The 24,895-nt window shown below is 38.5% G+C and overlaps 2 protein-coding genes across 4 annotated transcripts in view; one reads left to right on the forward strand and one right to left on the reverse strand.

Moving 5' to 3' along the window:
- Positions 1-8,809, reverse strand: part of Bag4 (BAG cochaperone 4) — a 31,267-nt gene extending 22,458 nt beyond the window's left edge. The window contains exon 1 of the mRNA XM_027939293.2: positions 8,384-8,809. Within this exon, the coding sequence (XP_027795094.1) occupies positions 8,384-8,656 (273 nt within the window). The 5' untranslated portion in view covers positions 8,657-8,809. The remainder of the gene's footprint in view (positions 1-8,383) is intronic.
- A 167-nt stretch (positions 8,810-8,976) lies between these two features.
- Lsm1 (LSM1 homolog, mRNA degradation associated) lies at positions 8,977-20,715 on the forward strand. Of its 3 annotated transcripts, XM_071610212.1 has the most exons (5): positions 8,977-9,252; positions 12,291-12,359; positions 14,409-14,524; positions 19,566-19,734; positions 20,204-20,293. In XM_071610212.1, exons 1-4 carry the CDS (start codon positions 9,207-9,209, stop codon positions 19,731-19,733), a joined length of 399 nt encoding a protein of 132 aa, XP_071466313.1. In that variant the 5' UTR covers positions 8,977-9,206; the 3' UTR covers position 19,734; positions 20,204-20,293. The 3 variants fall into 3 exon arrangements, with proteins under 3 accessions (XP_071466313.1, XP_027795095.1, XP_071466314.1); XM_027939294.2 differs by lacking the exon at positions 19,566-19,734 and having other exon boundaries at positions 20,204-20,715; XM_071610213.1 differs by lacking the exon at positions 14,409-14,524.
- The last annotated feature ends 4,180 nt before the right edge of the window (positions 20,716-24,895 follow it).

The following is a 24,895-nucleotide window of genomic DNA, read 5'->3' on the forward strand; positions in this document are numbered from 1 at the left end:
TTTAATCAAGTTCTCTTAAATTAATAACTGATTATATGTCTTAGAATGGGATACCTGCAAAATTGTTGTACCAGAGATCAACAGCTCAGTAATAGAACATGTATAGGGCCCCGGATTCAATCCCCTCCACCAAATAAAGAAACAAAGAACTATAATGCAGAACTATTCCTAAAAATGGGTGGGATATACTATATGTAAATTATGCTATTTTTTAAAATTAAAAAAATAAGAATATTCTCAACTAAATAATAAAAATCATTAATTTTAGCCAGGCGTGGTAGTATACACCTATAATCCTAGCAACTCAGAAGGCTGAGGAAAGGAGATTACAAATCTGAGGCCAGCCTCAGCAACTTAGCAAGACCCTAAGCAACTCAGCAAGACCCTGTCTCAAAATTTTAAAAAAAAAACAAGGTCTGGGGTGTATCTCAATGGTAAAGCACCCTTAGGTTCAATGCCCCTTAATATATTTTTTCAAAAATATATTGTCAATTTCAAAAGATTATCTTTGTCCCCCCACACACACCTTGTCTCTCTTTTTTTCCCCTTCCTTTTGGACAAAAGGGGACAAATATAAAAATATGTCCAGTAACATTGAAAGTCTGTGCTTATGCCTGACACAACCTAACACAAATGGCTTCATAGGATATTGACTAAAGCTAAACTTTATTCTATAAACTAAACTAATAAATAAATAAAACACTAAGATGCCAATTCTAAACTTTTCGTCAGTGAAAAATGGTCACTTCACTGGATACCAGGATTTAGGGATGAATTTTTAGGATTAGGTGGTTTGAATTTTTTTGTAAGTGGAAGAAAATGAGCTAGTAGATTCAGGAAAAAAGATCAGAACTAAAAAATGGAATATGGTTTGGGCAAAATGGCATGAGGAAGTGAAGAACTAACTCTAAACTTTTCATTTATTGACTGAAATATAAACTAAAACAAAGGTTTAAATAAAAAAGTTAATAAAAGGTTTTCACAAGTGATTATAATATGAATTAAAGCTTTTCTGAAAGCAAAGGAAATTTAATTACAATTTTCTGTGGCAAAATACCATTTATTTACTTTTTTCTGTTCTAAGATATACTACTTAAATCTCAGATGAAGGCTAGAGTCAAGTAAATTCCTTCTCATTTTTGTCTTAGAACTAACGAGTTACATAACAAGTAAAGAGCTGAGATATGACTCAGTGGTAGAGTGCATGCTTAGCATGCTCAAGGTCCTGGGTTCAAGACCCAACATACACACACACACACACACACACACACACACACACAGAGAGAGATGGATATATGATTAAATTTAGTGACTTACCAATATTGCTGCAAAAAATAACTTTGGCCCAAGCAAATCTAATAATGGAGGAATCTGGGTAGTGCTGGTACTATACAAGTTATACTTATAAATTTGCTTATATTTTTAAACAAGATCTTCACAAAAGTTATCTTAAAAATAGACAAATAATTTGTACAGCTAAATATCCAAAATCACTTTATCCTCATCATAATTTTCGAAATTTCCAATCTCATTTGAGTTTTCTCCAAGTTTTTCTACAATTTCCACCCTTTCCCTAGCACCTGATTATAACATTTATCAGCATATGCTATAATATAAATTTCCCAGCATATCCTATCCTATTTTCCTTACTCTGAAATGACCTGTACTTCTCCTCTCCTCCAACTCTGAATTCCTTCTATCCCCTCTAGTTCACAAGAGGTTTCAATTCTTTTCCTCACTTTATTTATTTACTTATTCATTTTTTAATTTAATTTTTTTTTCCTTCACTTTTTTTATTTGTTCTAATTACTTATACACACCAGTAGAATGCATTTTGACATTGGAGATTTCAAAGCCAGCCTCAGCAAAAACTAAGCACTAAGCAACTCAATGAGACCCTGTCTCTAAATAAAACACAAAATAGGACTGGGGACATGGCTCAGTGGCGAGTGCCCCTGAATTCACTCCTCAGGACCCAAAACAAAGAAAAAAAAAATTTCTAGAAGTACTTCTTATCAAAACCTCTCATTCAGCCAAGCCTGGTGGCATGCCTCTTTCATCCCAGCTGCTTGGGAGGACAAGGAAGGAGGATCACAAGTTCAAGGCCAACCTCAGCAATTCAGCAAGGCCCTGGGTAACTTAGTAAGACCCTGTCTCAAAAAAAAAAAAAAAAAAAATCTGGGCTCAGTGGCACAGGCCTCTATGTAGTCCCAGCAGTTCAGGAGGCTGAGACAGGAGGATCGTGAGTTCAAAGCCAGCCTCAGCAAAAAAAGAAAAAAAGTGAGACACTAAAACAGTTCAGTGAGACCCTATCTCTAAATAAAATACAAAATAGGGCTTGGGTTGTAGCTCAGTGATCGAGTGCCCCTGGTACAAAAAAACAATAATAATTAATTAAATTAAAATAAAAAAGGGTTGGGGATATGGCTCAGTGGTTAAGTGCCCTGGGCTCAATCTCCAGTACCAAAAATAAGTAAATATATATAATATACATATATAACATATACGTATATATTACACATATTATATACTATTATATATTTTATATATAATATATATAAAATATATAAAATACCTGTATATATTTACATTTGTATAATTATAGGGACTAGAGAAAAGAAATATAAAATATTATGGGAGGGGCTGGGTTGTAGCTTAGTGGTAGACACTTGCCTAGCATGTGTGAGGCACTGGGTTAGCTTCTCAGCACCACATATAGATTAAACAAAGTTCCTTCAACAACTAAAAAAATACTAAAAAATATATATTATGGGAGAAAATAATTGAAGAATAATAGACTCCAAGAAGTCATGTACAAACCAGGCAAGGACAGTGGTATGAGAACTGAAAAGAAGTTGTTGGATTGGCAATTTGAAGATATTGTTGATTTTAGTGGTGATAGTTTAAAGAAGTATTATTATATATAAACCTTATCATCAACAAATCTTGTTGAAATGCAGTTTCAAAGCCTGGCTGTGGCACATGCCTGAAATCCCAGTGACTCTGGAGGCTGAAGCAGGAGGATTATAAATTCAAATCCATCCTCAGCAACCCATTGAGGCCCTGAGCAACTTAATATGATTCTGTCTCAAAATAAAAATAAAATAAAAAGAGCTGGGGATGTGACTCAGTGGTAAAGCATTCCTAGGTTCAATCCCTACTACCAAAATAAATAAATAAATAAAATGCAGAGTCAATAGATCTGGGGTAGGGCCTGAGACAAAATATTTCCAACCAGTTCCAATTGTTATGCAGATGCTGTTAGTTCAAGGATCAAACTACAGTGCTATAAATACTGGATATTTACTGTATACTTTAAGGATAGGTAACAAGAAAAATTTTACTCTTTGAAGTAATTTTTCCTAAAATTACTTTTTTTTAAGAGAGAGATAGAGATAGAGAGAATTTTTTAATATTTATTTTTAGTTTTCAGCGGACACAACATCTTTGTTTGTATGTGGTGCTGAGAATCGAACCCGCCCCCCACATGCCAGGCTAGCATGCTACCACTTGAGCCACATCCCCAGTCCCCTAAAATTACTTTTGGGGGGAAAAATAATGGAGGGCTAGGGATGTAGCTCAGTGGTAAAGCACTTGCCTAATGTATAAAAGGCCCCAAATTCAAGGGCTGGGGTTGTGGCTCACCTGTAGAGTACTCGCCTATCATGCATGAGGCACTGGGTTCAATCCCCAGCACCACATAAAAATAAAAAATAAAGATATTGTGTCTACCTATAACTAAAAAATAAATATTAAAAAAAGGCCCCTAGGGCTAGGGATGTGGCTCAAGTGGTAGCGCGCTCGCCTGGCATGCCTGCGGTCCAGGTTCGGTCCTCAGCACCACATACAAAGAAAGATGTTGTGTCCGCCGAAAACTAAAAAATAAATATTATGCTGCTATGAACATCGATGTAGCAGTGTCCCTGTAGCATGCTCTTGTTAGGTCTTTAGGGAATAGACCGAGAAGGGGAATAGCTGGGTCAAATGGTGGTTCCATTCCCAGCTTTCCAAGAAATCTCCATACTGCTTTCCAAATTGGCTGCACCAATTTGCAGTCCCACCAGCAAAGTACAAGTGTACCCTTTTCCCCACATCCTCTCCAGCACTTGTTGCTGTCTGACTTCTTAATGGCTGCCAATCTTACTGGAGTGAGATGGTATCTTAGGGTGGTTTTGATTTGCATTTCTCTGACTGCTAGAGATGGTGAGCATTTTTTCATGTACTTGTTGATTGATTGTATGTCCTCCTCTGAGAAGTGTCTGTTCAGGTCCTTGGCCCATTTGTTGATTGGGTTATTTGTTATCTTATTGTCTAATTTTTTGAGTTCTTTGTATACTCTGGATATTAGGGCTCTATCTGAAGTGTGAGGAGTAAAGATTTGTTCCCAGGATGTAGGCTCCCTATTTACCTCTCTTATTGTTTCTTTTGCTGAGAAAAAAACTTTTTAGTTTAAGTAAGTCCCATTTGTTGATTCTAGTTATTAACTTTTGTGCTATGGGTGTCCTATTGAGGAATTTGGAGCCCGACCCCACAATATGTAGATCATAGCCAACTTTTTCTTCTATCAGACGGCGTGTCTCTGATTTGATATCAAGCTCCTTGATCCATTTTGAATTAACTTTTGTGCATGGCGAGAGAAAGGGATTCAGTTTCATTTTGTTGCATATGGATTTCCAGTTTTCCCAGCACCATTTATTGAAGATGCTATCCTTCCTCCATTGCATGCTTTTAGCCCCTTTATCAAATATAAGATAGTTGTAGTTTTGTGGATTGGTTTCTGTGTCCTCTATTCTGTAGCAAGACTGTGGAACCAACCTAGATGCCCTTCAATAGACGAATGGATAAAAAAAATGTGGCATTTATACACAATAGAGTATTACTCTGCATTAAAAAATGACAAAATCATAGAATTCGCAGGGAAATGGATGGCATTAGAGCAGATTATGCTAAGTGAAACTAGCCAATCCCTAAAAAACAAATGCCAAATGTCTTCTTTGATATAAGGAGAGTAACTAAGAACAGAGTAGGGACGAAGAGCAGGAGAAGAAGATTAACATTAAACAGGGATGAGAGGTGGGAGGGAAAGGGAGAGAGAAGGGAAACTGCATGGAAATGGAAGGAGACCCTCAGGGTTATACAAAATTACATACAAGGGGAAGTGAGGGGAAAGGGAAAAATAATCCAAGGGGGAGAAATGAATGACAGTAGAGGGGGTAGAGAGAAAAGAGGGGAGGGGAGGGGAGGGGGGATAGTAGAGGATAGGAAAGGCAGCAGAATACAACAGACACTAGAATGGCAACATGTAAATCAATGGATGTGTAACTGATGTGATTCTGCAATCTGTATACAGGGTAAAAATGGGAGTTCATAACCCACTTGAATCAAAGTGTGAAATATGATATATCAAGAACTATGTAATGTTTTGAACAACCAACAATAAAAAATTTAAAAAAAATAAAATAAAATAAAAATAATAATAAATATTAAAAAAATTCTCTCTCTTTAAAAAAAAAGAAGCAAAGATTTATTAAAAAAAATAAAAATAAAAAAGGCCCCTAGTTCAAGCCCCAGCACTACAAAAAATAAATAAATAATAAATGGAGAGAGTGGCAGATTTCCAATTTTCCCCTGTCATATTTAAATATGTTAATATAGTCAAGTCTTTATTCTGGTTCAATGCAACATCATCTCAATATATCCAATTCTATAGTGCAAAGCTTCTCAAACATAAATGTGTATATGAATCACCTGGGAATCTCAATACATTGCAGTAGTAAGTCTAAAAGAGGGCAGATTCTGCATTTCTAACAGGCTTCCAAGACTTTTTTTAGTAGCAAAATTCTTACTTTCCTATTTTGTTTGGTTTTTAGTTTGATAGACTTAACAATATAAAAACATCAAACTTACATAAAAACCAATAAAGACAATGAATTAAAAAAAAAAGTTTGCAATATCTATAACAACAGGCACTGTATTCATTTTCTACTACCTATACAAGAAATTACCAACCTATACTTTTAAAGTTTCAGAATCCTTGACCTGAATGATAGACTACAAACTTTTAAAATGATTTACAAATGCCAATTATACACATACAGTTTTATCTGCCAACAATTTCAACACCATCACGCACAATATGTGTACACCTATACTTCAACCACACCTCACAACTCCCTACACAAAGCTAAAATCTTAACTGCTCTGGTTTATCCAAACCCATTGCTAGCTATACCCCAGAAAATTCACTGTTGTTTTGCTAACACAGCCAAGTCTAACAAAAGTAAATAAGCAGTTTGGAGGTCCTCTTCTCTTTTCCTTCAACTGATCTTTAAATCTGGGCACCTATAAGTCAAGCATTTCATCACTAGATCACAGGATTAAAGTCCCACAATTTACTTATTCCAGATCTTTCTTTTACAGTAAACTCTCACTGCTACACATTTTTTTCTCATACAATTTTATGAGATATAACTAGCATACCATAAACCCATCCTTTTAAAGTGTACAAATTACCTCAAAAAGAAACATCAAGGGATTGAGGTTGTGGCTCAGTGCTAGAGCACTTACCTAGCATGCGTGAGCCTCAGCACAACATAAAAAAATAAACAAAGGTATTATGTCCATCTACAACTAAAAAAGAAACTCTTAAAAAAAGAAAGAAAGTAAGAAAGAAAGAAACACCAAGCCTGATGTGGTGGTATGGTACATGCAAATAAGCCCAGCAACCCAGAAGTCCAAGGCAGGAGAATTGCAAGTTCAAGGCCAACTTAGCCAGACTTTGTCTCAAAATAAAAACTCAAAAAAGGGCTGGGGAATATAGCTCAGTAGTAGAGCAGCCCCCACTCCCAACCATATTATACCCAGAAAAAGATAAAAAAGCCAGAGGCAGTGGCACTAGCCTATAATCTCAACTCCCTGCCACTGGAGAGGCCAAGGCAACATCATAAGCTTCAGGACCACCTGGACAACTTAGTGAGATGCCAACTCAAAATAGAATTTTAAAATGAGCTGGGTATGTAACTCAGAGGCAGAATGCTCCTGGGTTCAACCTGATTGTACCACAGGAAGAAAAAAAAAAATAAGAAAAAGAAATCCATAAACTCATCAATAGCTCTTGTTCTTCAACCCCTGGCAATCACTAATCTTTTTGTCTCTATGAATTTGCCTACTCTGGACATTTTACATAAATGGATCAATACAATATGCAATCTTTTTGACCGGCTTTACCCAAGATGCCTGATCTTTTAAAGGTTCACTCCTGTTGCAGCATGCATCAGTACTTCAATCCTTTCTATATCCAAATAATATTTCACTGTATGAATATACCATATCTTGTTAACCCATTCATCAGTTGATGGACATATGGGTTACTTCCATTTTTCGTTATGAATAACGGTGCTACCAACATATGTATAAAAGTTTTCATATGGACATGTTTTCAGTTCTCTTGGGTATATACCTAGGAATGAACTTGTTGTCTCATACACTAATTCTATGCTTAATGTTTTGAGAAACTGTCCAACAATCTTCCAAAGCATTACATCATTTTACAATCCCATCAACAATGTATGAGAATTTCGCTAATAACACTTTCAACAAATGATTTTGCCATACTTCCTAACTGAAAAGAGAGGTGTGCCACCATTCTATAAAGATAGCCCCTTACTAAAAATACTACATTAATAAAACGGAAACACATTTCTGGCAGGAATACAGAGAATAAAAATGTTACAAGTTCAAATACATTAAGCAAATGCGTTAACTTCTCAAATCTGCCTTCGTTATTTGAAAATAGGGATGCCGTAATGACATTTAACTTGTAGTTGCTGTGAACATTAAATAAAACAATCCACGGAAAGATGTTTACAATATTGATTATTCGTGATTCGATCCAAGGCAAAGCTTTAGGAGCAAAGGGCTAAATGCTCAGATTCCCTCCCCCTCGTTCAGGTTCCTTCCCCCCAGCGGGAGGGGTTGCTGAGCGACAACCGGGGCTGCAGTCACTCTAGCCACGCAGGATAAATTGTCAGAGCTCAAGCAGAGCCCTGCCATTCCATCCCAATATCGCTCCGTGGTGACAGATCCCCAGCCTGCTACTGAGCTTAGAAGTCAGCGCATGTTGTTTTTTTTCCTTTCTTAATGAAACAGATACACTTATTACAGCCGAAGCAGAAATGGAGGGGCAAAATGAACACAAGCATATTCTCCCACCTATGTTCCCAGTCTGTCTCTCGTCTGTCTCTCCAATCCATCCCCATAAGGAAAACAAATATGAAACCCGAGCCATTGCAAACCTAGAGGTACAAAAAGCGCAAGGACCCTCGCCTACTCCGGCACCAAACACCCCTATCGGATCCCCCAAGCCACATGTTTCAAAGCTTACCTGGTGGCTTCCTGCAGCTCGACCCGGCTCCGGCCAGGCGCCCCCGGAGGGATAGTAGCCGTCTCCACCTCCGCCTTCTCCGGGCCAGGTGGTCTCAGGCGGGCCGCCCCCGCGCACCCGCCAGGAAATGGGAGGCTGGGGAGGTTCGGGGCGAAGGGGAGGATATATGGGCGGGGGAAGGTGCACTGGCACATCTCCACCCCCAGGCCCGTAGTAGCGACCATAAGACGGACCGTCACTGGGGCCGTAGCCCGTTCGCCTCAAGGCCGACATGGGCTCCACTGCCCCGAAGCGCTTCCCGCCCCCCACGGCCAACCCATTGCGCAGGCGCCTGCAGGCGAGAAAGAGTGGAAAGCAGTAAGAGGGGTCGGACGATAACAGCCAATCCCAGGCGCTGACCCGCCCCTTTTGCCGAGTCCTGAACGTAGAGGACGGCAGTGACTCCCTGGTCTCGAAGCAGGAAAGCAACAGGAAGCACCATGCTCCTTACACGAAAGGAAACATTTTTCGACCCTCTATCCAATCTAGATCCTTCATCCTAATTTCTCCAGGATGGGGAAACGGTACCCCGAACTCCACCGTCCCGGACCGCACGACTGCACCACCTCTTCCGGGGGGCAGGCACGTGATACCGGAAGTGGGTGGGTTAATATGAAGGTGCTTCCGGCATACCCCGGCGGCTGAAAGCCGGGGCAGAAGTGGTAGCCTGGAAAGAGACTTTCCTGTCCCGGTCCCGCCAAGGCGGCGACTGCGGTGGGAAAAAAGAGTTATTGGACACGCTGGCCTATCGCTGCTGTACATTACAGCCTCATCTCAGCTCAAAATGAACTATATGCCCGGCACCGCCAGCCTCATCGAGGACATCGACAGTGAGTAGCTCATTTCCTCCCGGTGAAGCCTGGAGTGAGACCCTTTCTCTCCGGAACACGGCCCTCTTTGGAGGGAACTTGTAGAATGAGTCCAGAGCTGGGGGCAGTGTGTTTTGAGCTCATTTCTGAGTGTTCTGCCTTGAAATTCTCCACAGCCACGGGACCCCACCGCTTGCCACCCCCTTGCCTGCTACCTCAGTTCTGCCCCTCGCAACCTTCACCAGACCTAGGGCTGGTGAGCCGCAAACTGTTGAATTTATTTTTAGTTCCGAGGGTCGTGGCAGCCTAGGCCCGAGTACCAAAGTGGCCCAGCCGACTTGTCCCGCATCCACTGTTTCCCGCGGTAATTTCTCTAAGTACCAGGTTGGCACTAGTGGGTACATGAGAATATTTAGAGGAAGGATGCATCAAAAAATGAAAATATTAAGACAACAGCAGTCGGTTTTAATTAGCAGTAAATGTAGGCTTTCTATTCTGTAGCCATTTGCAATATTCTTTTACTGTGAGGGTCATTAGCATTTTCAGGTTATGTTAGTAGAGACCACTGCCAGACAACCTGTCTTTATCAAAATTTTTATCTGTGCATTATTCTTCAAGAAAAGTAACATTTTTATCATTTTAATCATATTATCTGCCTCATTAACTTGTAATTGCTGCAAAATGATTTACACATTTTCAAACAAGTTACAGTGATCTCTGTAGTTACTGTGCGAGTATGAAAATTAGATTGTTTGATTACATTCTCATTTTATGGTTATCTGAGATCATTTTTTAAACCCATATTACTAATTTTGCTAATGAAAGGAAATGTAGTATAAATTGAACCAAATATGTATATAAACATTACTCTATAAATAGTCTACCTGTAAGGTGTAATGAAATATTCTATTTTAATGTCTTGAGGATGCTCTTCCCTTTTGCCTTCACCTCTTCTTGTATATATGAATTACTTGAAACCACTAACACACCCTTCCATTTTCCTAAAAATTATGTTTTATTTTCAAGCCTTCTAATCTGTGCCTCTTTGTAGATTTCAGGACCCCTCTTAAAAAGTTTGAAACTGGGCTGGGGATGTGGCTCAAGCGGTAGCGCGCTTGCCTGGCAAGCGTGCGGCCCGGGTTCGATCCTCAGCACCACATACAAAGATGTTGTGTCCACCGAAAACTAAAAAAATAAATAAATAAATAAATATTTAAAAAAAAAAAAAAAGTTTGAAACCACTTGATATACAGACTTTACATCACCACTCCAGAATATACCCTCTCCTCCTCCCCATAGTCTTTTTGAATTTTCACCCATTCTCTGATTTGAGTAGGAAGTATTCCTCCCTTTCTGATATTATTGTTTCCTCCCACTGCTTTTGGAATCTTATTACATTATATGTTTTCTTTCATGTCTTCTGCCTCTTTGTCCTTGCCGCATCCTTTCCTTTATATATGTTATTGTCTGTCCATCTCAAATATTTCCTCAGTTGTATCTCCCCATCAAACTTCCATCTCTATATCGGTATCTTGAATCGTCTGGGTTTTACTCTACTTCCTGACCACCTTCTTTTACCTCTGCAATCTTAATTTTTTGCTGTCAACACACTACTGAAACTACTTCCTAAGTAATCATTCTAAGGCTCTCCTCTGAGTTCTCTCCAGCAGCGTTGTGATACTGTCATCACTGAATTCTTAATTCTGTTCTCTTGGTTTCTCTAACTCTGGTTTTTGCAAATTTTTTCTTCTCTTCTGCTCTTTACTATTCCCCAGAAGAGATTAAGAGATCTCCCATATAGGTATTAGCTTTATAACTTCTCTTGCTTTTCTGTTAGTTTAGTCTTCAGTGTTTTTGTTTCTTATGAAGTCAAATCAAAATTGGGGGGCGGGTACTGGGGATTGAACTCAGGGACACTCAACCACAGAGCCACATCCCCAGCCCTATTTTGTATTTTATTTAGAGACAGAGTCTCATTGAGTTGCTTAGCACCTTGCCATTGCTGAGGCTGGTTTTGAACTCACAATCCTCCTGCCTCAGCTTCCCAAGCTGCTGGGATTACAGGCATGTGCCACCACGTCCGATTTCAAATCCAAATTTAAGCCTGCCCCTAATACTATTCTGACTTTAACTACTGCTCTTTCCCTTCACATCCTCAGCCTTTAGCCAATAATAGGGGTATATAGTCCTTTTGTCCCTTTTGCTTAATTTACAGTTTTCTCTCCCCTTCCCTCTTTCCTTTCCCAAGACCAAAAATTACTTACCTTTCAAGATCCAACTTGAATACCTCCTCCAGGTAAATGATATTTTCTCTGAAATCTCATATAATTACAATTTGCTTGGTTACGGCAGGAACAGTCCAAGGAATAAGACAAGTTCCTTCAAGGCAAAATCACTGCCCCTCTTTTCTGCATCTACAAAGTATTTTATGCATGGCATTAAAGAAATGAATGGCTGAAATTTTGTTATCTTTTATCTATCTTCCCTTACAATGAATATTAATTCATAAGGTTGGTGTTCAGACCCCAGAATAGCTTGTATCTCTTAATAAATATTGGATTATGCTGTAGCTTATTAGGTCCTCATTGTAAATATCTGAGGTGGTGCTTTTGCTTTTGTTTTGGTGCTACGGATTTAACCCAGGGCCTCCCACATACTTAGTGCTTGCTCTATTACTAAGCTCTACCCCCAACCCAAGGCATTGTATTTATTGAAAACCTTTCTAAATTTTTCAATTTACAGACAGAAACTGAAATGACAGTGTGAAGGTTTAAGGGCCAAACATCAGGGTATGAAGCCAGTTAGGCTTCCTGGCTCCATACCCTGCACGTTTTTACCTCTTTTGCCACTACTGTGTTTCTCTTTTTACCACCAATCTTCAAATTTAAGTCCTAGGCTGTCCTGGCCATCCCTCTGTTTTTTCCCAGTGAATTCCATCTTAAGTCCATTAAAGAGGAAGTAGTATACTTAAACTGCTATTAACTTTATTTTCCTTATTATCATATAAACTCACTGAAGCTGACATCTTTCATTTTAAAGATCCTTTTCCCTCTCTCCAGAAAAGCACTTGGTTCTACTTCGAGATGGAAGGACACTTATAGGCTTTTTAAGAAGCATTGATCAATTTGGTATGTATTGATTATGGACTTCTTCTTTAATTCTCTGGATAATAACAGCCACCCATTGCATTTTTGGTGTTATTTTATGTTGAACTTTATTTATCTGCAACTTTTTCAGATGTGTCTGGCATATTGGAACTGTTTTAAGTAAGTATGATTAGGTGATTCAAATGCTTGTATATTTACAAGCATGTATATCTACAACTGGTTTTCACAGTAGTATTTTGGACAGTTTTTTTATTTCCCCCATTAGAGGGAGCCAAATGATAGAAATAAACTCAGTTCACTGAAAAGGCTGCTCATTTGTACATTGGCTTGGGTGCCACTCTCTTCAAAGCACTTCCTGTACTGAAGGTAATCTCTCCTTGTCCAATGAAAATTGGGGAGAAGGCATTCCGTGAAGATTTTGATGGAACATTAAGCTCGATGTTTTACATATAGGGATACATTAGACTCAGGATTCTCAATCTTTGTTTTACAGACTGCATTTTTCTAAAATAAGAGATGTGTGTTTCCTTCCATTTCAAGAAACTTTTCAGTTCACATCAACTTTTGTTGAACCGAAGGGATAAGGGGTATAGATCAGTGGCAGAGCTTTTGCCTGGCATGTGTGAGGCCCTGAGTCAATCCTCAGTGTGCCCCCCCCCCAAAAAAAAAAAAAAAATTCTAGAAGGTATGGAGGCTGGCCAGGCACAGTGGCACATGCTTGTAATCTCAGCAGCTCAGGAGTCTAGGGCAAGAGGATCGTGAGTTCAAAGTCAGCCTTCGCAACTTAGTGAGGCCCTTAGCAACTCAGTAAGACCCTATCTCTAAATAACATAAAAAGGACTGGGGATGTGGCTCAATGGCTAAGCACCTCTGGGTTCAATCCCAGTACTAGAAATAAATAAAGAAAGGGGGGGGGGGGGGACAAAAGGAAAGAAAGAAAAGAAAAGAATGAATACCTGGGCATGGTGGCACACACCTTTAGTCCCAGCCATTTGGGAGACTGATGCAGGAGAATCACTTGGGCCCAGGAGTTCAAAGCCAGTCTGGGCCACACAGTGAGACTCTAAAGAAAAATGTATGAACGTAGATTTCTGCTTTGCTTCAAATATGACAAATATTACTACTTCAAAGAAGAAAATTAATTAATCAGAGCACTTTAAGGATAAGTAGTGAAATTTTGAGTTTACTCTTGAATTACCAACTATAATTTTCTCCCAAGGTGAAAAATAGGTTTTTGCTATATCATAATTTATGGATACCTGCATTGGTTTAAACGAATCCTAAGTACTGAAACAAAGTTAAATCTTCAGTAAGGCATCATATACACATATCCACATCACAAAGAAACACTGTCTCATTTCAAAACCTAAGGTTTTAATCTGAATGGTTCTTACCATTATTCAAGTTTTCCAAATTTCTTTCTTTTTTTTTTTTTAAGACACAACAGCAGTGGAAAGCATTACAATTATTATTACACATTTAGGGCACAATTTTTCATATCTCTGTATATCTAGTATGTTCACGCCAATTTATGCCTTTATACGTGTACTATATTTTCTCTTCCTTCCTTCCTTTCTTTCTTTCTCTTTTTTTTTTTTAATACTGGGGATTGAACCCAGAGGCACTAAGCCACATCTCAACCTTTTTATTTTTATTTTGAGACAGTGTCTCACTAAGTTGCTGAGGCTAGCCTAGAACTTGTAATCCTCCTCCCTCAGCCTCCCAAATTGCTGGGATTATAGGCATGCACCACCATACCTGGCTCACTTATATTTTTTATAGCTGTGTTGATACAAGCAGTTAACCATTAAAGGAATTTATTTTTCATAACTTATTTCTGTTGCCATTCATGGATTAGTGCAACATAATCCCAACTACTCTATTTGCAATTGTTTAAATTCTTCTCAGTGAAAGAGATTATTTGAAATTTTTGTTCTTCCTAGAATTAAAAAGTTTGGAAATCATGTTTAGCTGAATCTTTTCTATTCAAAATCACTGAATAGTTGAGTTATGGACCTTTATCCAATCATGTGTACTAAATATCTTTGTTTTTTTCCTATACACTTATAGCTAACTTAGTGCTACATCAGACTGTGGAGCGTATTCATGTGGGCAAAAAATACGGTGATATTCCTCGAGGAATTTTTGTGGTCAGAGGAGAAAATGTGGTCCTACTAGGAGAAATAGTAAGTGAAAACTGTTAAGCTACTATGGATCTTGATATTCATACTAGTTAGGTTTCTTTTGTCTTTTCAAGAGGAAAAAAATATTTTCCACATATCACTGAGTTTCTTTATCGCAGGCACCCACCAAATTAGGAAAGCTACACAGAAAAATTAACTTTGTTTCAGTGCCTTTGGGCATTTAAATATTTTGATCCCATGAACAAAATATCAGTGATTTTACCTGATATAAAAATATTGCTCTGGACTGGTGTTGTGGCTCAGTGGTAGACCACTTGCCTCGAATGTGTAAGGCACTGGATTCAATTCTCAGTACCACATATAAAGGTCCATCAACAACTAAAATAAATAAAATTTTTAAAAAAATATATTGTCCTATATAAATGTGTTTGTTAATATAGAATTTCTGTGTATGTCTAATAGCAGAAAGTCAAAAAGACTTTCGATGAATGTTGTTGGCTTACAAGTTCCCTATGTTAGAATATTTTGCAGTCATTTAATTGATTAAAGTGGTTTTCCATAACATAAAAATTAATTAGCAGAGTTTGAGGGAAGAACACATTGCATATAACATATTGTCCATATTTTTCAAGGGGGAAAGAGAAAAAAAAAGGCTGTAGGAAAAGCCCTTCTTTTGTCTGTCCTGAAAATGGAGCTCAGCTGTGATCCTTGGATCACAGCCAGGAAGGAAGTACCTATGCCAGAAAGAGCAATTGGCAAGTGAAAAGTTAAATCAGCTGGGTGCAGTGGCACATGCCTGTAATCCCAAGGACTTGGGAGGCTGAAGCAGGACCATTGCAAGTTAGTGACCAGCCTCAGCAAAGGCAAGATCTGTCTCAAAATTTAAAAATTTTTTAAAAGGGCCAGGGGTGTGGTTCAATGGTAAAGCACCCCTGGGTTTAATCCCCAGTATGAAAAATACCAACAACAAAAAGTTAATCTTCCAAAGTGATATTGCTGTGGATCTGTGTGTATTTATACTATTGGAAAACTATTTTATAAATATAAAACTGTTTATCCAGGCATGGTGGTACATACCTGTCATGCCAGCTTCTCTGGAGGCTGAGGCAGGAGGATCACAAGTTTGAGTGCAGCCTCAACAACTTAGTGAGACCCTGTCTCAAAAACCAGAGTCAGGCGTGGTGGTGCATGCCTGCGATCCCAGCAGCTTGGGAGGCGGAGGCAGGAAGATTGTGAGTTCAAAGCCAGCCTCATCAAAAGAGAGGCACTTAAGCAACTCAGTGAGATCCTGTCTCTAAATAAAATACAAAATAAGGCTGAGGATGTGACTCAGTGGTTGAGTGCCACTGAGTTCAATCTGGTACACCCCTCAACCCCAAAAAATGGGCTGGTGATTTGGCTTAGTTGTAAAACACCCCTGGGTTCAATCCCTGTTACCAAAAATTAATAAATAAAGAGGAGGGTGGTACTGGGGATGTAGTTCAGTGGTACAACACCCCTGGGTTCAATCCCCAGTCCTGCAAAAATTGTGTGTGTGTGAAAAGTACTTGGACCCTTTTTAAAAAATATCTTCTTAAAACCTTTTATCAAGTTAAGTCTTGCTGATTCTGATTATTAGATTTTCTAAGAAAATCAGGATCCCTACAAGACTAGTTGAGCTAGGGGTACAGCCCAGTGGTTGAGTTTGCCTATTATGTGTAAGACCCTGGATTTGATTCCCAGCACCACAAAAAAAAAAAAAATGAAAAGGAAAAAGAAATTAAGGTCTGGTAACCAGCCCCGTTTTCTGTTCTTTGCCAGACATTGGTGTTTATTTTTTCCATTTTTATTTTGTTTTATTCAATAAAGTTTCCCAATACCTAGCCACATCTTAATTCAGTTTACAGAAGTCTTTTGAGTAGAGTGGTTTGGTTCAGAGCTAATTTTTAGCAATTGATCATTTGAGAGAGAATTCTGCCAGGGTCAATCAGATTGGTTCAGAGATATGGTGGAAATTGCTAGAAATAACTAATCAAAACTATCAGTACTGCCCAAATACTGCAGTAAAATGTTTAAAATGCCTTTTTTCTTACTTATGAATTATTTTTGTGGTTGGCATATGTGGTTTGGTTTATCATTCCTGGCATGTTTAAGCAGCAGAAATGATCACCATATTTTATGTACAGGTTGAAATAAAGCACCTAGTACTCCAGGGAGAGGGGGTCTAGTAAAGAACTATAAAGTAGTCTGCTAGTATATTAGAAGAGCTATCCATCTCTTGATAGGTAGGATTGAGGGTGATTGGCGTGGGGGTTGGGAGGGACTAAGAATGCTTTACCACTGAATTACATTGGCATGGGGGTTGTTTTGGTTTTTTTGTTTGTTTGTTTGTTTTTTGTTTTTGGTACTAGGGATTGAACCCAGGGGCTCTTAACCACTGAGCCTCATCTCCAGCCCTTTTAAAAATATTTTATTTAAAGATAGGGTCTCTCTAACTTAGGGCCTCACTAAGTTGCTGAGGTTGGTTTTCAACTTGTGATCCTCCTGCCTCAGACTCCCCAGCCGCTGGGATTACAGGCGTGTGCTACCACTCCTGGCCCAGTTTCTCTGTTTGTTTTAATTTTGAGACAAGGTCTTCCTAAATTGCCCATACTAGCCTGGAACTTATGGTCCTCCTGTCTCAGCCTCTTGAGTCACTGAGATTACCAGCATGAGCCACTACACCCAGTTATAGAGGAAAGGTATTACTTTGACACCAGAGAGAAAGACTTTAATTTAAAATATTTACACATACTCTGCTTCAGTTTTATAGTGCTAAACACAATAGACACACTTTTCGTACCAGTTATGTTGGTACAAAAATGTGTCTGTGGTAGATGTATATATATTCGAAAACAAGCCAAAATGTACTTGAAGATTCATTGTTCCCTGGGATCCATTTTGTAGGGAAAAGTTTTTTGTTTTTTTTTAACATGTTTGGATACTGAGAAGTTTTACACTAACCACTAGAGAAACATGGTTGAGGAATGCTTACATGATTATATAAATCAACAATCAGTTTAAAGAAATTTCCAGCTCCAAGGAAACTCATGTCCAGAAACCACTTAGGTTCTATAAACATTACATTGCTTAAGAAGTCCCTGGATTTTGCCTCAAGGGTGATGGTGCACACAGCCTTAAGTAATAAAACTGATTATTGGGAAGCAGCAGCTTCTTAACCACATGAATGACATATTGAAAACCTCAAGAGGCTGTATGCCAAGAACACTGCCCTCCAGTTGCTACCCACAGATTGTGAGGAAAGGTATAATTGATAATATATATTTTGTTGGGTGCCGTTGACTTTGACCCAGGGCACCAGTGGCTTATATGTATGTGACTTACCCTAACTTCTCTGGTGAAAGTGCTCTGACAGTATTATTGCCTGTGAGTTTTAAGACCTTGCAGCATGCAACAGTTAACTTGTATCCACACTAGAACAGCTATGGAGTTTGTGTATGTGTCAGTGCCTTCCCAAACCTTATCATTGAGAGTGATAGAGGAAAATAAATACGAAATGAGTGCTTTGTATAGGCTTTCCATGTTATAAACACAGTAATCCCTGTATGTTAATTCTAATTCACTATTCACAGTGAGATACATTTGTAGCAAAGTTCTTCTGCATTTTGAAATTGTGTATCAAATATTTATAAGATATTCAAAAATAAAAATATAAAACATGCTATATTCAATGAAAAAAGTTAGTCAATATTTGCATTATTTGTGTGTGTGTGTGTGTGTGTATGTGTGTGTTTGTTTTCATCTTCTAAAATACAGATGCTATGGCACACGCTTATAATCCCAGCAACTTTCCGAGTCTGAGGCAGAAAGATCACAAGTAGTTCAAAGCCAGTCTTAGCAATTTAGCCAAACCTTAAACAACTTAGTGGGACCCTGACTACAAAAAAATAGTAGGGGAGAGGGCCTGGGTGTGGCTCAGTGGTTAAACGCCCCTGGGCTCAATCCTTAAAGGAAAATAAATGAATTTTTTTTTTTTTTTTTTAAGGATATTCACCGAAGTATTAACCCTTCATACTGGAAGTATGGGTAATTTTTAAATTTTTTTCTGCTTCTGCCTATTTTTTAAATTTCCTACAATGAGGAATTATTTTTGAAATAAGGAAAAAATAATTTTTTATTAAGCAAAGTATTTTAAAATTAATATGGTAAAGAAATACATTGGGACCAACCAGGTTTAGTAATTCAGCTGATCTTCTAAAGTATTCTATAGACTTGTCATAAAAGAGGAAAGAGTCTTGTGTTGTATTTTTTTCTTTTTCTTTTTTTCTTTTTGTGGTGCTAGAAATCAAACCCAGTGCCTTATATATGCTAGGCAAGTGCTCTGCCACTGACCTACTTACTTTCTTGGTCCTTTGTATTATAATTTAGAAACTCCTAATGGAAGAACCATTTATTGCTTATAAAGAAGGGTGGGAAATCAGGGTCACTGGTGCAGGCCCATAACAGCTACTTAGGCGATTGAGGCAGGAGAATCACAAGGTGAAACCCTGTCTCAGAATAAAAAATTTAAAAAGGCTGAAGATGTAGCTCAGTGTTTAAATGCTCCTAGGTTTGATCTACAATACCAAAAAAGAAAAATAAAAGTGGGAAGGGTGGTGCTGACTTGAATCAGTGTTCTCTACTTTTTTTTTGGCAGGGGAGTACTGGGATGAACCCAGAGGTGTTTTACCACTGAACTGTTCCCAGATCTTTTTAGTTTTTGAGACAGGGTCTCAGTAAATTGCTGAGGCTGGCCTTGAACTTGTGATCCTCCTACCTCAGCCTCCCAGGTCTCTGGGATTGTAGGTGCATACCACCATACCCAGCATTCTATACCTTTTACCGAGCAACAACCTCCACCTAATTAAGCTGACTTTGGAAATGAAAAAATACAATGTAAAGCCTCTTGGGCTGGGAATGTGATAGACTCTGTGATAGACTCTGGATTCTATTCCTTGCACCACAAAAAATAAATAAAGCCATTTTGGCCTCAGTAACTTTCTTGGATTCTGTACAGTTGAAGAGATAGCTGTTTATAAGCAGCCCAAATAATTTTGTTTTAAAGAAAAGTTTCCAGGCACAGTGGCACACACCTGCAATCCCAGCAGCTGGGAAGCTGAGGCAGGAGGATTGCAAGTTCGAAATCAGCCTGGACATCTTAGCAAGACCCTGTCTCAAAAAGGGACTGGATATAGTGGCGTACACCTGCAATCCAAGCAACTTGGGAATCTGAGGTAGGAGGGTCATAAGTTTGGGGCCAGCCTCAGCAACTTTATGAGACTCTGATTCTGGAGGGAAGTAGCTTAGTGGTAAAACACCCCTAGGTTCAATCCCCAATACCAGAAATAAAATAGGAAGGTGATGTAGCTCAGTGGTAGAGTACTCACTTGGTTCAGTCCCTAGTACTGCAAAAAAGAAAAGTTAATTCTTTAATAAATAAAGTTAATCCTGACTAATGTGGGATTTTGGCTAACTTAAAACTTTGCTATATATACCAATACTGATCTGTTACCATGTTCTGGTTATATATTCTGTAGTAATGTTATCAGCCTTTTTTGTTTCTGTACTAGAAGGATATTTCAGCCATGTCACAGTAATGAAAAGTAATCTGCCATATAGGAATCAAATCCATTTGCTTTAGATCTATAAGGTTCTTTATTCTCAGTCTTTAAGGGAAGTTTTTCAAACCTGCCTCTTTTGCAGGACTTGGAAAAGGAGAGTGATACACCCCTCCAGCAAGTGTCTATTGAAGAAATCTTAGAAGAACAGAGGGTGGAACAGCAGACCAAGCTAGAAGCAGAGAAGCTGAAAGTTCAAGCTCTTAAAGATCGGGGTCTATCCATTCCTCGAGCAGATACTCTTGATGAATATTAAGTCATTGCTCAGAGGCTATGCTTTGGAGAGTAGGGACTATCACTGAATGAAAGTGACATCTTGGTCACCTGATACATTTGAACAGACTATAGAGTTTTGAAAAGTCAGCTTTATTTTTCATTCTTTCACATGCAACATGAAGAAATCATGTGGGATTTTGTTTTTGTTTTTTTCTTTGTTTTAAATAACAGAATCATTGTTTAAATAAATAGTGGCATGGACTCCTTTCACACACGTCACTGTGGAGCCAGCAACCGTGTCTATATTGCTTTTCATATCCCAAATTAGAGTTTACAGAGGACATTTGTCATTGACTTGTAAATAAAATATGAATCTCAGAACTGTCATGTTATTTTCCAAGTTGGAATTGCCTCCAGCGATAGACAAAAATTGTTTCTACTCAGAAAGGTATAAGCAGTCCACTCACTGGGATTCCCCTTGTCATCACAATTTCAAGTTGCTGGTTACTTATGAAGGAGAATTTTCATACTGATTATCTTGGGGGTCCTCCTCATATCCTTTTTCATGTTTGTATCTGATAAGAAATAAGTTTTCAAAGTTGAAGAAAGAGCTTTCATTTAAGTTTTCCAGTATCTGATTACAAATGAAGCCTCATGTTTGAGAAACAACTTCATTCTTACTTCACCCACAGCTATACCAAACCATGTTCCCATGAGTTCCAACGTTTTCCTGAGATGGCTTGTTCTCTGAGTTGTCTACTAATTTAGTTAGGTTTCCTAATCCTTTGGATTGAATCTTGAGCTTGTTTGTGCTCTGATCTTCTTTTTTTTTTTTTTTTAAGTAGAAATGAGGCTGGGGTTGTAGCTCAGTTGTACAGTGCTTACCTAGCATGTGTGAGGCCCTGGGTTCGATCCCCAGTACCACATCAAAAAATGAATAAATAAAAGTAAATAAATGGGATGGGGTTGTGGCTCAGTGGTAGCGTGCTTGCCTAGCATGCTTGGCGCACTGGGTTCAGTTCTCAGCACCACATACAAATAAATAAAAATAAAAGGTCGATCAACAACTAAAAAAATATATTTAAAAGAAAAACAAAGGTAAACTAAAAATATTTTTTTAAAAAAGTACAAATGAAATGTGTTTTAGTAACTTATATACCATAATAGTAATATCACTTTGTCAGTATGATTGTTGAAGAGTGATCATTATGCTGTAAGTATAACAAAAAGTAATGTGGTGTAGTAAACAGTGGACTGAATGAGTCGTGCAGAGACACAATGTAAAATTGCTTACTGGGATGTTGGGTGTGAGATATCCTCTCATTCTTAGTAATCTTAGCTATATGTTTCAGATATTTGTTGCAAAAAAAAAAACTTTGTATAAGATATTTATATCTCGTCCACATGTGTATGAATTAGTTTATACTGCAGTATTAAGTATGCATAATGTGTTGCTTTAGCCCTCTATCGTGCAGCTCATAACAGTTCATGAGCTCAAATGTTTTTAAAACTACCCCGAGGACTGGGGTTGTGGCTCAGTGGCAGATCGCTTGCCTAGCATGTGTGGGGCACTGGGTTCGATTCTCAGCACCACATATAAATAAATAAAGGTCCATTGACAACTAAAAAATTAAAAAAAAAAAAAAAAAAACTACCCCTGAACTCAATTATTGGGTTGGTTTTACAGTTGAAATTTTAGGAAGAAATGGTTGTACTTAATGATTTACCTAGTGTTTTAACTGTAATCTTGAAAACTCTTTTTTTTTTTGGTACCAGGAATTGAATCCAGGGGCACTTAACCACTGAGCTACATCCCCAGCCCTTTTTATTTATTTATTTGAGACAGGGTCTCACTAAGTTACTGGGTCTGGCCTCAAACTTTGAATCCTCCTGACTCAGCCTCTCAGACTGCTGGGATTACAGGCATGACCCACTGTGCCCAGCTAATTCTTCACAAATTCTAATAGCCAGAATTTGTTATTAACTACTTAAACAAAGGGAAAAAACCCATCACCGACTTTTGAAAAACATACCTGACTACAGTAACATACTCTGAGGGTCAGCAGAATGACAATACTTAATGTTCTGAGCCCCACTCTTTCAGAACATGTGACACCTTAGTGTGATGTGAATTTACTGCAGTTAAATCTTCTCTTTTCAACATCCATCAAACAATTTAAATGTAATAATGATACTTGGAATTGTAAGAAGAAAAGAGAACTAATTGCCACAGCAGGTGGAAATCAGTTAAATTTGTTGACTTTCCAAGCCATAACAAGGTTTCAGTCATGCATAATGTGTTGCTTTAGAGCTCTATCATGCAGCAACCAAGAATTGGACACAAAGATTGAAACTCCCCAGGCTGCTCAGCACAGTGATTTTTTTTCCCTGAGCTCTGCCCAGATGAGTCTGCAGATACTGAAATCTGATGCTTTTTCTGGAATGACTGCTGGTATTCTCTCCTGCTGTTAGACTTAAGGATAAATCCTAGTTCATACCAAAAGTGTCTTCTTGGGCTGGGGTTGTGACTCAGTGGTAGAGTGCTTGCCTAGCACACATGAGACACTGGGTTAAATCTCCAGCACCATATTAAAAAAAAAAAAAAAAAAAAAAAGTTAAATAAGCAAAATAAAGGTATTGTGTCCATCTACAACTAAACATTAAAAAAAAGTCTTCTTACTGGCTCTTATGACACTGCTTTCAAGGGAGAAAAGTATACCACAGGCCCATTTCTGACCTATCCTTATTCTGAAATAATTAAGTGTACCACTGTATCTCTTATTCTTCCATCTGTTCTTTTTTCTCCCTCCCTTGGCCCTTGACCTTAGATTTCATACTCTCAGCTGTTTAAACCACAATATCTCTTCCATGCCTCTGCTCTGATTAACTCCCAACAGACCTTGGATACTTATTAAAGTCAAGTACCCACATATTGTTCATTGTGGAGGCTTCTCAGGGAAGTCCAGTTAGGGTGAATCACAATGATTCTGCGTGGGTGAAGAGGACTGGAAGATCACATTTTCATACAATGTAAAGGTCAGGCAGAGCATAGGGCAGACCACAGGTGTGGACCTGCAGTCAAAGCAGGCACACCAGGCAAAGATGTCCAATGGTAACTTATGGACAGTTCCCCAACTCTCGTCTCAGTTCCATAGGTGAGAGTCACATCAGCACTACATAGCTCAAAAATGTGCCCCAGGAATTGCAGCTGAAACAAAAATAGTTAATGGAACAGTTTCCCACCCCTAACAAAGAAATGTATGTATAATATGTACATGAGTAGGTGTGTATCTGTGGGATTATTCCAAAAGGCATACTTAAAGGAGAGTTCCATGCAATTTCCTTTTGCATTTACGAGCCAGAATTTCCCATGACATATAAAGACAGCATTCTAATTGTAGGTACTGCAGATTGATGTTCTAATGCTGAAATAACCCTCCAGTTTTAAGCTTGAGGGAAACTAAAACCAACTGCACTCAAAATCAAAGGAAGAATAGAAGATGTTTAGTATGGGTTGTCACCTTGGAGTATTACCTGGTACACACAAACTTAAATGCACACGTTCTCTCCCACTGCAATTGACTTCTGAAGACAACACACAACCTGTTAGGACTGTGGTAAACCCAGGAGAGGGAAGGTTTTTGCCAGAGTCTGAACATGCTCAACCTAGTTTAAACCCAGATTGCAGACTACTAGGTCATAAAATGAATTTATAACCAGATTTTTTTTAATTGCAAGGGAATGCAAAATAGAGTATATAATATGTAATAAAGTTAGGCTGTGTGTGAAACTTACTCATGTACACAGAAAATGGCAATATAAAATACATTTCTGTGAATGGCAGAAACATTTGAAAAGCACCAGCTCAGTTTATAATAAATTTTTATATGCTTATTATTTAGGAAAGAAAAAAGTGCATGTTCACTTTTTGTCTTTCATTTCAATCCCTGCGAATCACCTGTGCCCTGGATGGAGCTGGATTGTCATTCTCTGTGCTCAGAACACATTTCCCTCAGATAATTGCATGAATCCTATTTGCAGATCTCCCCTTCCTTGAATACCTCTTTAAAATAGCACCCATAAAGCTGGGGGTGAAGCCAAGTAGCAGAACAATTGTTGTACCATAAGGAAGGCCTTAGGTTTGATCCCCTAACCTTAAGGCCTCTGAGCTGGGCATGGTGACACTTGTCTATAATCTCATCAATTTGGGAGACAGGCAGGAGGATCACAAGTTCAAAGCCAGCCTCAGCAAGTTAGCAAGGCCCTAAGCAACTTAGTGAGACCCTGATTTAAAATAAATGAAAAGGGCTGGGGATATGGTTTAGTGGTTATGCACCCCTGGATTCAATCCCCATTACTTTTCCCCCAAATTTTTTTTAACTTGATTATTATCTGCTTCCAGTTATCTAGAATGATGCCTGGTGTCATATTAGATCTCAGTGTATATTTCTTGAATTGAAGAATGGATGGATAGATGGATGGGCAGACAGATGAAGGGGAACATTCAGAAAGTTCAGGCTGGCCAACTAGGATGTTTCAGTGACCAGTAGGGAACCAAAAG

The sequence above is a fragment of the Marmota flaviventris genome, chromosome 3, assembly GCF_047511675.1.
Source record: "Marmota flaviventris isolate mMarFla1 chromosome 3, mMarFla1.hap1, whole genome shotgun sequence".
Taxonomy (NCBI): domain Eukaryota; kingdom Metazoa; phylum Chordata; class Mammalia; order Rodentia; family Sciuridae; genus Marmota; species Marmota flaviventris.

Excerpts from the sequence above, each read along its gene's own strand:
- Lsm1 (XM_027939294.2), top strand. The coding sequence starts at position 9,207 with ATGAACTATATGCCCGGCACCGCCAGCCTCATCGAGGACATCGACA. Across the intron at positions 12,360-14,408 it reads AAGAAGCATTGATCAATTTG|CTAACTTAGTGCTACATCAG; the intron begins GTATGTATTGAT and ends ATACACTTATAG. Across the intron at positions 14,525-20,203 it reads TGGTCCTACTAGGAGAAATA|GACTTGGAAAAGGAGAGTGA; the intron begins GTAAGTGAAAAC and ends CCTCTTTTGCAG.